Source organism: Notothenia rossii, assembly GCF_949606895.1.
Source record: "Notothenia rossii genome assembly, chromosome: 4".
NCBI classification, from domain to species: domain Eukaryota; kingdom Metazoa; phylum Chordata; class Actinopteri; order Perciformes; family Nototheniidae; genus Notothenia; species Notothenia rossii.
The window spans coordinates 49,920,558-49,935,034 of NC_136902.1; the positions used below are offsets into that span (position 1 = coordinate 49,920,558).

Below are 14,477 nucleotides of genomic sequence, written 5' to 3' on the forward strand. Positions count from 1 at the left end.
CCCAGACAGAAGAAGAGCCTACGACTTCCAAGAAAAGAAAAGCTGCATTTAACAGACAATACCAGGAGTCCTACTTAAAATATGGATTTATCGCGACAGGTGAAGCCCGCGCACCAAGCCCGCTCTGCATAATATGCGGCAACCGGCTCTCTAATGAGGCAATGAAGCCTTCAAAACTGCTTCGCCACTTGGAGACCAAGCACCCTGCATTAAAGACAAGCCTTCGGAGTATTTTGAAAGAAAAAAGCATGAACAAGAAGGACAGAAGCAATTCCTGAGGGCCACCACATCAACAAATGCGAGTGGAACTGAGAGCATCATACTTGGTGGCTAACCGTATTGCTAAGGCTAAGAAGCCATTCACCATTGGTGAAGAATTGATCCTGCCCGCCACTAAAGACATTTACCTCGAACTTCTAGGAGAGGCTGCGGTTAAAAAGATAGCACAGGTGCCTCTTCAGCTAGCACCGTCACTAGGCGCATTGAGAAAATAGCAGAGGACATTGAGACACAATTGTTGGAGAGGATTAATACATCACCGTGGTACGCACTCCAGGTTGACGAGTCTACAGATATTGACAACAAGGCAATACTACTTGTTTATGTGCGATATCTTTATCACGAGGATGTGCATGAGGATATGTTATGTGCTCTATAAGTTGCCAACCAAAACCACAGCCGCAGAACTATTCAAGTCGCTGGATGATTATATATCAGGAAAACTGAAATGGTCCTTTTGTGTCTGCATATGTACAGACGGAACTGCTGCCATGACGGGATGGCTGTCTGGTTTAACTACTCGGATTAAGGAGGTTGCACCTGAATTTGAGTCTACGCATTGTGTCATTCACAGGGAAATACTGGCTAGCCGAAAAATCCCACCGGAATTTAATAGTGTATTGAATGATGTCGTTAAAGTTACTAACCACATCAAAGCACACGCCCTTAACTTGCGCCTGTTCGAGCAGCTTTGTGAGGAGATGGACGCAGAGCACAGACGCCTTCTCTTATACACAGAAATAAGATGGTTATCTCGAGGGAGATCGCTGGCCAGAGTGTTTGAATTGCGAGAGCCGCTGCAGAGATTTTTGGCTATGCAAAAAAAGTCACTGCTGGCAGCACATTTCAGTGATGAGGAATGGGTCGCAAAACTCGCTTACTTGTGCGACATATTCAACCTGCTCAATGAACTCAATCTGTCACTTCAGGGGAAAATGACAACTTTCTTCAAGTTGGCAGATAAAGTAGCTGCATTTAAAGCCAAACTGGATTTGTGGGGACGGCGCGTGAAGAGAGGTATATTTGACATGTTTCAAACATTCGCGGGGATTTTGGAAGAGACTGAGCCTGAGCTTTCATTTTCCCAGATGGTGCATGATCACCTGTCTTTGCTTTTGAAAGAGTTTGAGCGCTACTTCCCAACCACAAAAGACCCACAAACTGCCAAGAAATGGATCAGCGACCCATTTGTCAACAAACCAGGTGAATCAAGCATGTCTATGCAAGAAGAAGATCAACTGCTGGAGATCGCAAATGACGGCGGCCTTAAAAGTATGTTCGAGACACAACTCTGCCGGTGTTCTGGATTAAAGTCACGGCAGAATACCCTGAGATCGCAACAACAGCACTGAAAACCCTGTTGCCATTTCCAACATCCTATTTGTGTGAAGCGGGATTTTCTGCAGTGACAGCAACCAAAACAAAATTACGGAGTAGACTGGACATAAGCAACACACTTCGGGTGTCATTGTCTCCCATTAACCCCAGATGGGACCGTCTCGTTGCAGAGAAACAAGCTCAGGGCTCCCACTGATTTAGCGTTATGGTGAGTTGTATTTTTCACGCACTTTATATTTGTTTTTGTGTTGTATCTTATTTTGAAGGCATGTTTAAATGTTACCATAGCGACCAGAGAGTGTTATGGGGCAGAGAGGATGTTACTCATGTTATGTTGTTGGTGCGATGTTACGAGGTCGCTGATAATAAAGTTGCATACGAGTACACAGTGGATTCACGTTTATTATTATATTTAGAAAATACCACAGTTTTTATGCCGGTCGTATCATTTTATTTTGTGTATTTATCCGCCACACCTTAAAGGCCGGTCCGTGAAAATATTGTCTGACATTAAAACGGTCCGTGGCGCAAAAAAGGTTGGGGACCGCTGTATACCACAAATTATAGCCTATGATGATATTATAAGACTATTTGCCTGACATTCTTTTGATAAAGAATTTGAGAAAAAGAAAGAGATTGCCACCACAATCTGACATATGTCCTATTGTAATGCACCTTAATACATGGAGTAAAGGGCACCATCACAAAGCAATACCTAACAACAATAACAACAACCATAATACTTCAGCATTAAAACACCATAGACTGTAAAAATAAGGAAAACAGAGACACTCATCACCGAGGTCACAATATCAATGGATCCAGCAGCGCAATAGCCTATAGGCAAAACACAGAAGATCAACAAAAGATATGACATAAAAGGAACTTACCAAAGCTGAAGAATGGTCAACTTCATTCATTTTCTTTCAGTTTTACTGATTTTAAATCGCTATACGCTGTTTCCTCTCGACTCCTCTTCACTACACTTTTTGCGGCACACGTACTTACTAGGGCTGTCCCGAATATCATTTTTCGGGCTCCGGATATTTGGTAGTAATCAGCAGTGAATATTCGGCCCGTGCAGGGGGGGGGGGTGCGTAGTAATCTGCAGCGAATTGCTTCAACACGTGTATTTCGGTTTATTCACGGCATTCATTTTGTTATTCTACAGTAGTACAAAAAAAAAAGTGTTTTTTTAATAGTTATTTGTTAACCCAATTTGTGTTCTTTGAAATTGAAAAGGATATTGCATTGTGTTTGTTACTTTCGTTGCAGTTGTATATGTCTTAAGTGTAATTTGGCTTGGCTTCCTATTTTGTATGGACATGCTTTTATTTTGAAGGAGAGTTAGCGCTGTTGACAGGAAGTTGTTGTTGCTATGGAAACAACGTGACGGAGATTAACAGAGAAAAAGTAATATCTACATATAAAGACGGAGAAAGTAAACGATAACGTTTATGGGTAAGTGTTAGCACCCCCCGAAGAGGCACAAGCTCTTACATTGATATTGGAGTTTTCAATAAATTCAATTTTAAAAAAAAACGAACAACGAAATTGAAACCTGAATAGTAGTCCAACGAACGAATATTCGGGTAAAGCCCTAGTACTTACGAGATTACGTTTTGGTGGGGTTGCCAGCACTTTGCCCCACTTCTGATAATTATTTTGCCACACACATTGATTACAAAAAGACTGACCATGCGCAGTGTAGTTTTTACAGCACCCATTCATTTTGACAGCAAAGAGAGGGGCTAGATCGGGGCTTGCCCCACATCGCTCAATAGGCACACTGTAGACACTAATTAGAAGAACGCAGACTAAAAACAGCAATGTACAGATGAATCAGATGACTAAATATGATCTTAAAATATATTTTAACAAGATATATCTTTTTTGCATATTTTTGGAATTATTATTTTAATTACTTTCTGCTGACACTAGGTGGGGCTGTGCCCCTAATGACGAGTCGCCACTGCCTGTGTGTGCAGTGAGTGAGCACTGAGCAGTGTGTACCGTTTATTTGTCTTAGAATAGGGGGGGCTCACCTTTAAGATGGACCAGCTGTTCTCTTTTTATTGATAAGCAGCTCCTCTGAGTTTTGCTCACCTTTTTTTACTGTTTGACTGATATCAATAACCAATAGGGGTGTAACGGTATACGTACCGGTTCGGTACACGTGTGTACCGAAGTGTACCGAACTAATATAACGTTAAACGTAAAAAAAAATTGAATGTGAACAACTTTTTGGAAGTAATCTCAGGTGCTGCGTCGCAGCATTCAGAGTAATTTGCTCACATTGGGTTCAACGCGTCATAGAGCGAGAAAGTCATTTCATTGGACGAGAGGCATACTATGAGAGCTGGTCACAGGGATGCGTTCAAATTTAGTCAGTAATTTGAGGAACTGTCGAAATGGAGAGCGCAGATAAAGTTGAGCTGGAAAATCCTCCAGCATCATTGAAGTCTCCGGTTTGGGAACATTTTGGTTTCAAAGTTACGAACAAGGATGACGGACAAAGACAGGTGGACCGAACCAAAGCTGTTTGTCGGCATTGTTCAACTAAAATTGGTTACGCGGCTGGCATTACATCAAACTTGCACACACATTTGAAAAGGCATCACCCGAACGTGAATATCACCGATACCAAAAGAAAAAAGACTGAAGTGCAAACCCAACTCCCACTAGCATTTAAGCCTCCACCACTCGCAAAAAGTTTAGACCGAGCCAAAGCTACTACAAACGCCAAATATCCTTATGTTGCCATGTTAGCAAAGCTCTACCTGGCTGTATCTGCTACCTCTGTCCCTAGCGAGAGGGTGTTCTCCACAGCAGGAGACATTGTTAGTAGGGATGCACCGAATATTCGGCCGCCGAAAATTATCGGCCAAAAATTGTTAAAAAGGCCCTTTCGGCTTTCGGCCGAAAGGGCACCGAAAAAATATCACCGAATGTCAGGGAACAGGGTTACGTTGGTAAGCTAACGTGTTGTTGTGATGACGTAATCAAAAGGCGGCGACAAGCACGGCGCGCGACCATGCTCGCGGCTGGTTCACAGCCAACATGTCTGCCGCTTGGAGATATTTAAAAAATATCAGAGAAAGAGGCGCAGATTGCGATTTGTAAAACGTGTTCAGCTGACATTTCTCGAGGGGGTGTAACTGCAAAGACTTTCACCACTTCGGGATTACTCCACCACTTGAAATCAAAACACCCGGACAAATATGCGGAGTAAGATCAAATCACAAGCACTGACAGCGAGAGACTGTTCAGCGCTGCCTCTCATGTGCTTGATGAGAAGAGGAACAGACTTATGGCTGATAAAGCAGAGAAGCTACTGTTCATTAAAAAGAACCTCCCACTTTTCCTTAATAAGTAGACAAGGCTGGTTTATCATAAGCTTATCTAGTTCTACATGTCTACTCTATACCCACTTTCCTGAACAATTTTCATTGTGAGTTAAAATTCACCATCTCAGGTTATCATTAGGGGGAAATGACAGCAGCACAGTGTTTAATATATTGTACTTTCGGTATCTAAATGATACAATGTTGTTTACATTGCTCATGAGGAGAGACCACCTTATTTGCAGATTCTTGAAATTGTAATTTAATTTGTAATTGATTGTGGATTTTGTATCCAGTTTTCACTTTATACAATGTTTACTACTTTGCTTATGAAATTGAATTGTAATTTCATTTGTAAATAGTTACATTCATGTGGATTTATCCAGTTTGCACATTTGTATGCATGCACTTATAGGTGCATTTGTTGTTGTTGAAGGCCTGGCTGTTACAGTCTTTATTTACACTATTTTGGTGTAGGCCTACTGGCCTAGATGTTTATGCAGTTTTAAAGCACCTTGGCTTTGTTCTGAATGCACTTTGTTATAGTTATCCTACAGAGAAAAGAAAATACACTTCACTTGGAATTAATGTACTGTATGCATTCAAAAGTGCTGAATAAATGTTTTATGGACCCAAGTTAAGTTAAGTTAAGTTAAGTTAAGTTAAGTTAAGTTAAGTTAAGTTAAGTTAAGTTAAGTTAAGTTAAGTTAAGTTAAGTTAAGTTAAGTTAAGTTAAGTTAAGTTAAGTTAAGTTAAGTTAAGTTTTGCCATAATCATGTCTTTTTCCATAATCAGGCAGCTGAACAACATTGGTAAAAAATGTATACATTATATACATATATATTTCTATTAATCATTGTCGGCCTTTCGGCATTCGGTTTTCGGCCAACTGTTTCCTATTTTCGGTATCGGCCAAGAATTTCCCATTCGGTGCACCCCTATTGTTAGTGCCAGCAGATCTGCTCTTTCAGCAAGTAATGTGGAAAAGTTCATTTTTCTTTAAAAAAAAAAACATGAAAATACAATGACAAACTGGCTGCTTAGGTACTAGTACAGTACAGTTCAAATACAGATTATTTCAGTTCATGGAAATGCTGCACCTTAATGTTTATTTTATTATATTTTGTATTTATTTGAGTGAATACATTATTCACAGTTTAATAATAATAATTTTAAAAAAAAAAACGAATAGTTTATGTTTTGTGAGTACTAGTATAGTAAAGTTCAAATACAGATTATTTCAGTTCATCGAAATGCTGCACCTTAATGTTTATTTTATTATATTTTGTATTTATTTGAGTGAATACGTTATTCACAATTTAAGTTTTGTGATAATTTTTTCTGCTATACCGAAAACGTACCTAAAAACCGAGGTACATACCGAACCGAAATGTTTGTGAACCTCTACAAACCAACACTCCTATTTTCGGTCAATGTTTGAGCAACTAATTATTAACTTCCTTAGAAAGGAAGTAATAGTAGCATTTAAACCTCAGGACAGGCCTGTTCATGACAGGAATCTGAAGAATCTGCATCGCACAGAAACAGCCAGAAGTCACACACACGCAAAAACAAAACCACTGCTGTGAGGGAAGCTCTTCAGCTAGAAGGAAATGCTGATGCCAAAGGAAACAGCAGAATTAACAGAACACTCTTTGTTGCACAACATAACATGATAGAGAAAATGACTTCTCTTCTGCATTCTTCAAGGCAAGTGTGTTCCACTGTCAGGACCTCACAGTTAAACTAATTTAGTGTAAGTGATCAGCAGAGTATATGAAGCACTCACCCACACTCACTGCTTCTAGAACGCTTCATGTTGAACGCTGGCTGAAACTAAATTCCATTCAGCTGTGCTTGAGTTGTGGGCCTGGGGCTGGGCAATTCATCCACATTTTATTTTCAATTAAGACTGTAGCTTCCAATTATTATGAAAACAATATAATTGAGATAGCACTATCAGGGAGCCGCTGTCTGTTTGGCAATGACACCATCTTTTTGTCTCTCTCTATGAATACTTTTCTTGTCAGCAGTGTGCTGTCTGCTTAGCAGGTCAGGAAGGCCGCTCAGTGTGGGAGGATCTTGTAGAATAGTATAAAACAGAAGAGATTGTCTTTATTGTCATCCACCAGTAGTTACAACATAATTATGATGTTGTATAGGACCTCTCCCCGGCACTGGATTGCTTGTAGTGCCTTGCTAGAGATGGTCATTGTTAGGAAACTAACTTAAAATATCCATTTAATAAATAATGTTTATGAAATCAGAACACTAGCATAAACAACAAGACTCCAATCACTATCAGTCATTCATCCTGTCCCCCTCCTGCTGCTGTTGTTGTTGGGGGGGGGGGGGGAGATTTCATTTCAGATTTAATTTCTAATTCCCTCAATCTAAATGAGCTTTCCGTTTGGATCATCAGAATTAAAAAGGCAGATCAGATGACACCTTATATTCAAAATTGATTGTGACACGCCTTCTCAGCCAGCTGCCAAGTTAAGGAGAATCAAGCACATTTTGAGATATGTGGAAAACTAAATCAAATTCACTATGAGCCGAGCTAGTGTGCTGTGCTAGTGTAAAACATAGCTGCAGGAAAGACACAGCAGAAATGATGCTTATCTGCCTGTGTACATGATTAAGCTTGTTTGTGAAGCTGACAATTGAGCAGCCCGGACCAAGCAAGGAGGCAGAACGTCCAAAATAAAACCCGGTGTGGGCATTTATTACATCATAAATATATGACACAGCCTCAATCTGCTGCCCACGTGAACACAGTCACCAGCCAAAAGGATCTCACACACACTACCAGCACACAGACAGGGAAACAGAGCCTAAATGCACACACTAATCAGTAATTAGACACGGGTGGGGGGGATTGGGGGGGGGGGGGGGGGGGGGGGGGAGAGACACCACAGGGCACCAGGTGAACATAATCAGGAGTAACATACATGGGGAAAGGGGAACACTTTTCAAAATAAAACCACATGTGCAATAGTACAAGGCCCGAAGCCGTCAGTCCACAGTGACAAAGTTACCTTCGTCACATTGTTAAACAGGTATACTGATAAAAAAAAATGCTTTTCCACTCATAAAGGTGTTATTGCACTTACAGTAATAATGACTGTAGTTGACTTCAACTTGAGTTTCCTTTAGTTATCTTCACTTCACCCGGTCTGATGCACTGACTCCTTCACTATTGTGCTGTTTACAGATACAGATAAAGTCCTGGTTACATAAGAACTTATCAATATTGTCTGTTGTAAATAAGCCCATGTAAGACTTAATTTGAACCTCAACAGAACCAGAGCCAAGGCTATAAATCAGGGATGTCCCCCCCCCCATTGAGTCAGCTGCTATACATTGACAGACTTCTAAAGGCAGGGACGAGCTGCAAGTATCTCACTGGTGGATACTGATGTCCACCAGTTGGTCCTTCACTTGATGGCAGAAATGTAGCACTGCATTGCAATTAAGGTTGAATTTATATGTAATTATTCCTGTGATATTTATATATTGCATTTAAAAGTCAGTTTTCTAATATGGTACAGCCCTGATAGGCCTTTGTTAGATGGTTAAACAACATGGAAGTGAAAGTTGCTCTGTTTATTTGAATATGGCAGTGCAATAATAGAAATCTTTTTTTTCACTTAAAACAATAAAAAAATTGTGATAAACAATCGTATCCTCAATATTGATCAAAAATAATCACGGTTATGGTTTTCTCTATAATCATGCAGGATAATGTGTAGTTGCTTTTTAAGCGTGAGTATTTTTGTAATATTCTAAGATGTATATGGATGCAGTTGAACGTAACTAAAAAGACTACAAATCATGAAATGACATAAAAGGATAAGTGCCCCCCCACACACATTATCTGATTATCTGATTTCCTTATCACTGACTGTCCCCACCCTGCAACCACTGAGGCTTCACCAATATAGGTCTAGCCTAGCCTGCTTTATAACCAGACATTGAGCAGCAGCTTTCAGTACTGATTATTTTGTTAATGATTAAACTATGTTTAAGTTCACTTATGAATCTCATCTCCCATAAATTACAACGCCCCTGAGATCAGCAGTTCCGACTTCCTGCTGCCTTTAAGCCTTTCTTTAAACATGAACAACACTAACACTCTATCACCTAGACTCTCTTACAATTAACATTCAAGACGTGTCTTTTGGCTGGCTACACCTGTACTGTAAGGTAGAAAAACACTGACATTATAGGTGTATTAGGAAGTGTCCGGCCGGAGCAACGTGCCCGCTCCACTTCCTTATGAGCAAGCTGTACTTCTCTCTTCTCTCAGGCTCAAATGGCTGCCAGCGGCAGGAGGCATGTTTCACATTTAGACATGTTTCTGGAAGTGTTGTGGCAGACTCTCACACACTCACGTTTTGAACATCTTCTCCATGTCCTTGATCTGGCCCCGGGAGAACTCTTTGAACTCGGTGTAGGGGTTTAACACCTTCATGCTGGGCTGCTGGTGTTCCCCCTGCCCCTCGTTCAGCTCCTCTCTCCGCTGTAGCTTCGCGCCGAGCTCCGAGTCTGCGTTGGCTGTACTCGGTTTGTCTTCCGAGCTATCCTGGGTCCCGAAGAGGTCCACAGCAACAGGTTCCTCGGCTCCTTCTTCTATCTGGAGCCGGCGGCTGAGCTTGGACGAGAGCTCGTCTGTGGCCATGTTTCAGACTGATTGTAATAATGAGGAGAGCGTTATATAGCTGACTGACGGTACAGTAAAGGAGAAAGCTGACTTATAAACAGCCTTATGTTTGGTTGCCTCCCCTTACCTACACTGTGTACTGTGTACGGATATATGTAAGAGGCAAAGCAAAATATACAAATATTCTTACTTTTCTAGCTTTTTTTATTTCCAGGGCTCTAGCTCCAAGTTCAGACAGATGCCTTCACTTCAGGATGTTGTATTGGGCTCATTAGCTACGTAGCATTCTATCTGAGTCCTGTCACGCTGTCGCCACGCCTTTTAAAGAGGCAGTAGGCTACACAGGAGGAACAGGTGTTGGCCCATTCCCAAACCGGGAAACTTTTGTAAGAGATCCTGATTTGAAACCGTTGTTACATACAGTAACGGCATTTCCTGTTTCTGCCGGAAAGAGGGGAGTCCGTCCCAAAGCTTGCCGCTGTATAGAGAACGGCAGTGACGCGTCGTAAAACCCGGAAGTAAACTTCTTCCGGTTCCTTTGTCAAAAACCAATGCAAATTCTCCATAGGATTTTGGAAAATAGCTCGAAATAAGGTCTGTGGTTGACACACATTTAAGAGAGGGATCACGTTTTGTTCAGCCGCATAATCTCCAGATGTCAACCCTACTTTTATAATTTTTTAATCATAAATCTAGTCGCCAGAAGAAAAATGCTAACGTTATGCTATAAACGAACTACAAGGCAGTACAGCAGCAGGGTCGCACGACTTCAACGTCACGCCAACTTAAGATCGTTTTAACTGACTTGCACTGAAACTGCAATTTGAACACTTTAAATATATTAACATTTTAAACTGTATACCCCGGTTATCTAGGCCCTTTTTGTTTTGTTTAATGTGTACCACGTTTATCTAGGCCCTTTTTGTTTTGTTTTATGTACATGTCACACTAGACTTGCCACCCGTTCCTTGAAATACGTATTTGTTACGTAATTGGGAATTAAATGTTGCGGTCCGTATTGAACCGATACGGAACGCAGTTTGTCCCGTATTTTCACAATCTGTCCCATGCACGTCTGTCACACACACACGTGAACACTGAACTAACAATAATGAACAAAATAAAGGACAGGAAATATTAAAAACAGCAAAATATGTTGGCGGGAGGTGCGCAAGACCTTCCGCGGACTCTCCTCTCTGCTCTGCCTCTGTGCCAAATCCTGTCTGTCTGCCTGTCAGCCCGGCCCGGCCCCTTTGCGCTGCCTGTCGTCGTTACGCTCGCTACGTTACGTCATTACGCCGCTCTGTCGCGGCGTGATTTTTAAAAACAAATGCAAGATGTCTTCAGATACGCCACCTCGTCCTCAAAAGAGGAAACACCGACAACAGAAATACAGACGAGAATGGGAAGAGGCAAACCAGTGGCTTGATAGGGTCCCTGAAGATGACTACAAGGCAAATTGCAAAGCATGTCGCAGAACATTTTCAGTGTCGCACGGTGGGCTGTCTGATGTCAAACAGCACGCAGCCGGGGATCTCCACTCAAGAAATATCAGAACACAAAGGAGCCAAGCACCAGTGTCACAGTTCTTCATAGCTGAAACATCTCCTGAGATTGATTCGGTATGATATGGGACCAGGGGTGGGTAGAGACAGACTCTACCCACCCCTGGTCCCATATCATACCGATATGATTTTAAAGTCTATTAAATAAACGTGTATTTAATATTATCAATATAGAATGAAATGTAACCATAAAGAACATCTCTGATTCAGAATCAGAACTCTTATGTTGTTATGCTAATGCTGCTCATTTGAAATTATTCCTAATAGATTAACAGCAAATAAATACTGTGAATAAATAGGCCTACTGTGAATAAATACGATTGATTGATTGATTGATTGATAAATAAAATAAATAGTGACAACAATATGAAAGTAATAATCTGACATCATCCCATTCCCCCCTCTAGATTACTGCAGCTGAGGTGACACAGGTATACCACACAGTAAAACATAACCTCAGCTACAACAGTGCTGACTGTGGACACAAGCTCAATCAAAAGACTCTATCTGATTCCAAAATGGTGAAGAAGATGACTTTGGGGAGAACAAAGCAAGAGGCACTGGTGAAAGACGTCCTGGCCCCGAAGGCAGTGGGTGATGTTCTCAAGATCTTAACATCACCACCCCTCCCATTCTCCATACAGACCGATGCTTCCAATAAAGGGAACAGGAAGATGTTTCCCCTTGCTGTCCAGTACTTCACTCCAGAGTCTGGTGTCACCAACAAAATGCTGGACTTCATAGAGAATCCAGATGAGTCAGCTGCTGGGATTGTAGCTCTCCTGGAACAATCCCTTGAGAAATTTGGCTTGTCAATGGATCAAGTGACTGCATTCAGTGCTGACAACACAAATGTCAATTATGGTATTCACAACTCTGTTTTCACCAACCTGAAGAGAAAACAAAACGATCTGCTGCGAGGAAACTGCCATGCCCACATAGTGCACAACACAGTGAAGCACGCCCTTGACAAGCTTACTGTAGATGTGGAGAATGTTGTGCTGAAGGTCTATGGCCACTTCTCCATTTCAGCAAAAAGAAGAGAGTCACTCAAAGAATTTTGTGAGTTTTGTGACGTTGAATTCCAAGAGATCCTACGACATGTGACAACCAGGTGGCTCTCCCTCAATCCAGCCATCCATCGGCTGATGCAGACCTGGACTGCACTGAAGTCGTACTTCATCAGTCTAGGAGACGAGTGTCCCAAGCAAGTGCAAGCTTTGTTAAAGCTCAACAGAGACTCAACTGTGGAAGATGAAGACATTGTGGAGATTTACCTTCTTTTCTGCAACAATATACTCTCCCTCTTTGAGGAAGTAGTAAAGAGCCTGGAGAGCAATAGAACCACCTGTGTTGAGTTGTATTCCATCATGGATGAATTCAGGCAAAAGCTCATATAGAGACGAGACGACCAGTTCTATGGGTACCTAACAAGGCAAAAACTGCAGCGCCTCCTCCCTCATGACGCACACATGGCAAGGGCCGAATTCACTGCATTCCTCAATACAGCCATTTCATATGTTGAGAAATGGTTCGACTTCTCCGAAGAGAACTGGCTCTTCTCACTGCAGCCTCTCTTACTCCAACATGGCAACCTGACCTTTAATCAAATTGAGAAGGTGGCTACCAAACTCAACCTCATCAATAAATTGAAGATGAATGAGCTTTACGATGAGTGCACCACAGCCAATACAATCCTGAGGAGGCTCAGAGAAGAATATTCTGATGCATGGAAGTCCAAGGGTGTGGCTGCGAGGTGGATGGCTGTGTTTAAAGAAGTGGATGTGCCCAACATGCTCTCCATCATGAGACACATCCTGAGCATCCCAGCATCCACTGGATACGTGGAAAGGATCTTCTCCAGAATGACCAACAAGTGGAGTGACTGCAGGAGCAGGTGCTCAGTGGAGCTCATCAGGAGTGAGCTCCTCATTACTCTGAACTTTGAGCAGACCTGTCCAGAGTTCCACACCACAGCTCTGAAAGACAAGGAGCTGCTCAGTGCTGCAAGAAGTAACAAGAAGTACTCCTGGAAGAAGAAGTGAGGAAGAGAGGGGACTGTTTAAACCTGTTCTAACAAAAAAAAGGACATAAAGGAGTTGAGGGAAGCTATGCACTTTATTTTTTATCTGTTTATTAGTTTTATGTTATGCACTTTCTTTAGGCGTATCTTGACTCCACTGGTGGCTCCCAGTTATGAAGCAGAGGGTATGCGGCCAGGTTCAGACTTGGCTCAGGGAGTGATGTTATCAATCTTTTCATTTGTCATTTTGTTCAATCAGATAATCATAACAGGTTCACAAAAGTGTTTCATTTTAAGATGATTCGTAAAAGAGTCCTCAGGCAGGCTTTGTTACAGCTGTTACAGCACTTTATATGCATATAATACAGACTAGCATATGCTCAAGTTCAGCCTAGGTCAGTCTAATCACCCGTAACAAGTTTACAAGTGTGTTTCATTTCATTGTTTTCTGCCTTAAGTTTAATTGTTCCCAAATGTTACACTTAAAGCACATTCTATTGTAGCTTATTTAATTTAGGTGCTGTTCTGTTTCAGTTAACGTGCCCTATGCAGGCAGGCTTTGTTTAATTTACTATGGCTATGCTCAGGTTCAAATGTTACACTTAAAGCACATTCTATTGTAGCTTATTTAATTTAGGTGCTGTTCTCAGGTTCAGGCTAGTTCAGCCTATGCACAGTATGTATTTAAACATACAAGTTTACAAGTTCATTGCTAATAAAGCACTTTAAACTAAGTATGACTACAGTAAATGCTTTCTTGACTACCCCTTCCTTACGGCCCATCTACACTACAGGCATGAAAAAATCTTGAAGCGGGGCGTGTCTGAAGCTTGGCGATTTTTTGCGAGCAACCAATCACATGAATCTCCCGCCCCCGACATACAAAGCAATAGCAATGTTAAAACGAAGTAAACTGGATATAAACTCTCCAAACAGGCGAAAAAACTATCAGTTTCACCCACTGTCTCTGCCACCTCCCTCCATGCCTGGTTCCTCCGGTTTGTATCACGGTAAATAGTTCCGGTCGTAAAGAACCGGCTGATTTGCTACCGTAATATCTCGTTTGGAATATGAGGAAATGAACTGCGGTCTGGCTCTCCCAGCTTGCACGCGGTTGGATTGGCTGAGCTTGCACTGGCGGGATTTGCATAAACGGAATTTGATTGGCTGATGCCAAGCATCGAGCCTCAAAAGTTGAACATTGTTCAACTTTTGATGCCGATAGATGCTCGTGATGCTTGCAAAGCCATGCCATGCTCCCCACA

At 41.7% G+C, this 14,477-nt stretch overlaps 2 protein-coding genes across 3 annotated transcripts in view; one reads left to right on the forward strand and one right to left on the reverse strand.

The window, feature by feature from the left end:
• The window catches only part of efhd2 (EF-hand domain family, member D2), a 23,456-nt gene extending 13,424 nt beyond the window's left edge, over window positions 1-10,032 (reverse strand). Inside the window, exons 1-2 of one of the 2 annotated variants that reach the window (XM_079677727.1) lie at window positions 9,815-10,032; window positions 9,356-9,650 (exon numbers count right to left, since the gene is read on the reverse strand). In XM_079677727.1, coding sequence (XP_079533853.1) covers window positions 9,356-9,642 — 287 coding nt within the window. In that variant the 5' untranslated portion in view covers window positions 9,643-9,650; window positions 9,815-10,032. Of the gene's footprint in view, window positions 1-9,355 lie in introns of both variants that reach the window. The other variant, XM_079677726.1, reaches the window with a different exon arrangement.
• Window positions 10,033-10,641: 609 nt separating this feature from the next.
• Window positions 10,642-13,946, forward strand: LOC307037236 (uncharacterized protein). Its single transcript, XM_079678016.1, has 2 exons — window positions 10,642-11,246; window positions 11,597-13,946. Exons 1-2 carry the CDS (start codon window positions 10,962-10,964, stop codon window positions 12,587-12,589), a joined length of 1,278 nt encoding a protein of 425 aa, XP_079534142.1. The 5' UTR covers window positions 10,642-10,961; the 3' UTR covers window positions 12,590-13,946.
• The last annotated feature ends 531 nt before the right edge of the window (window positions 13,947-14,477 follow it).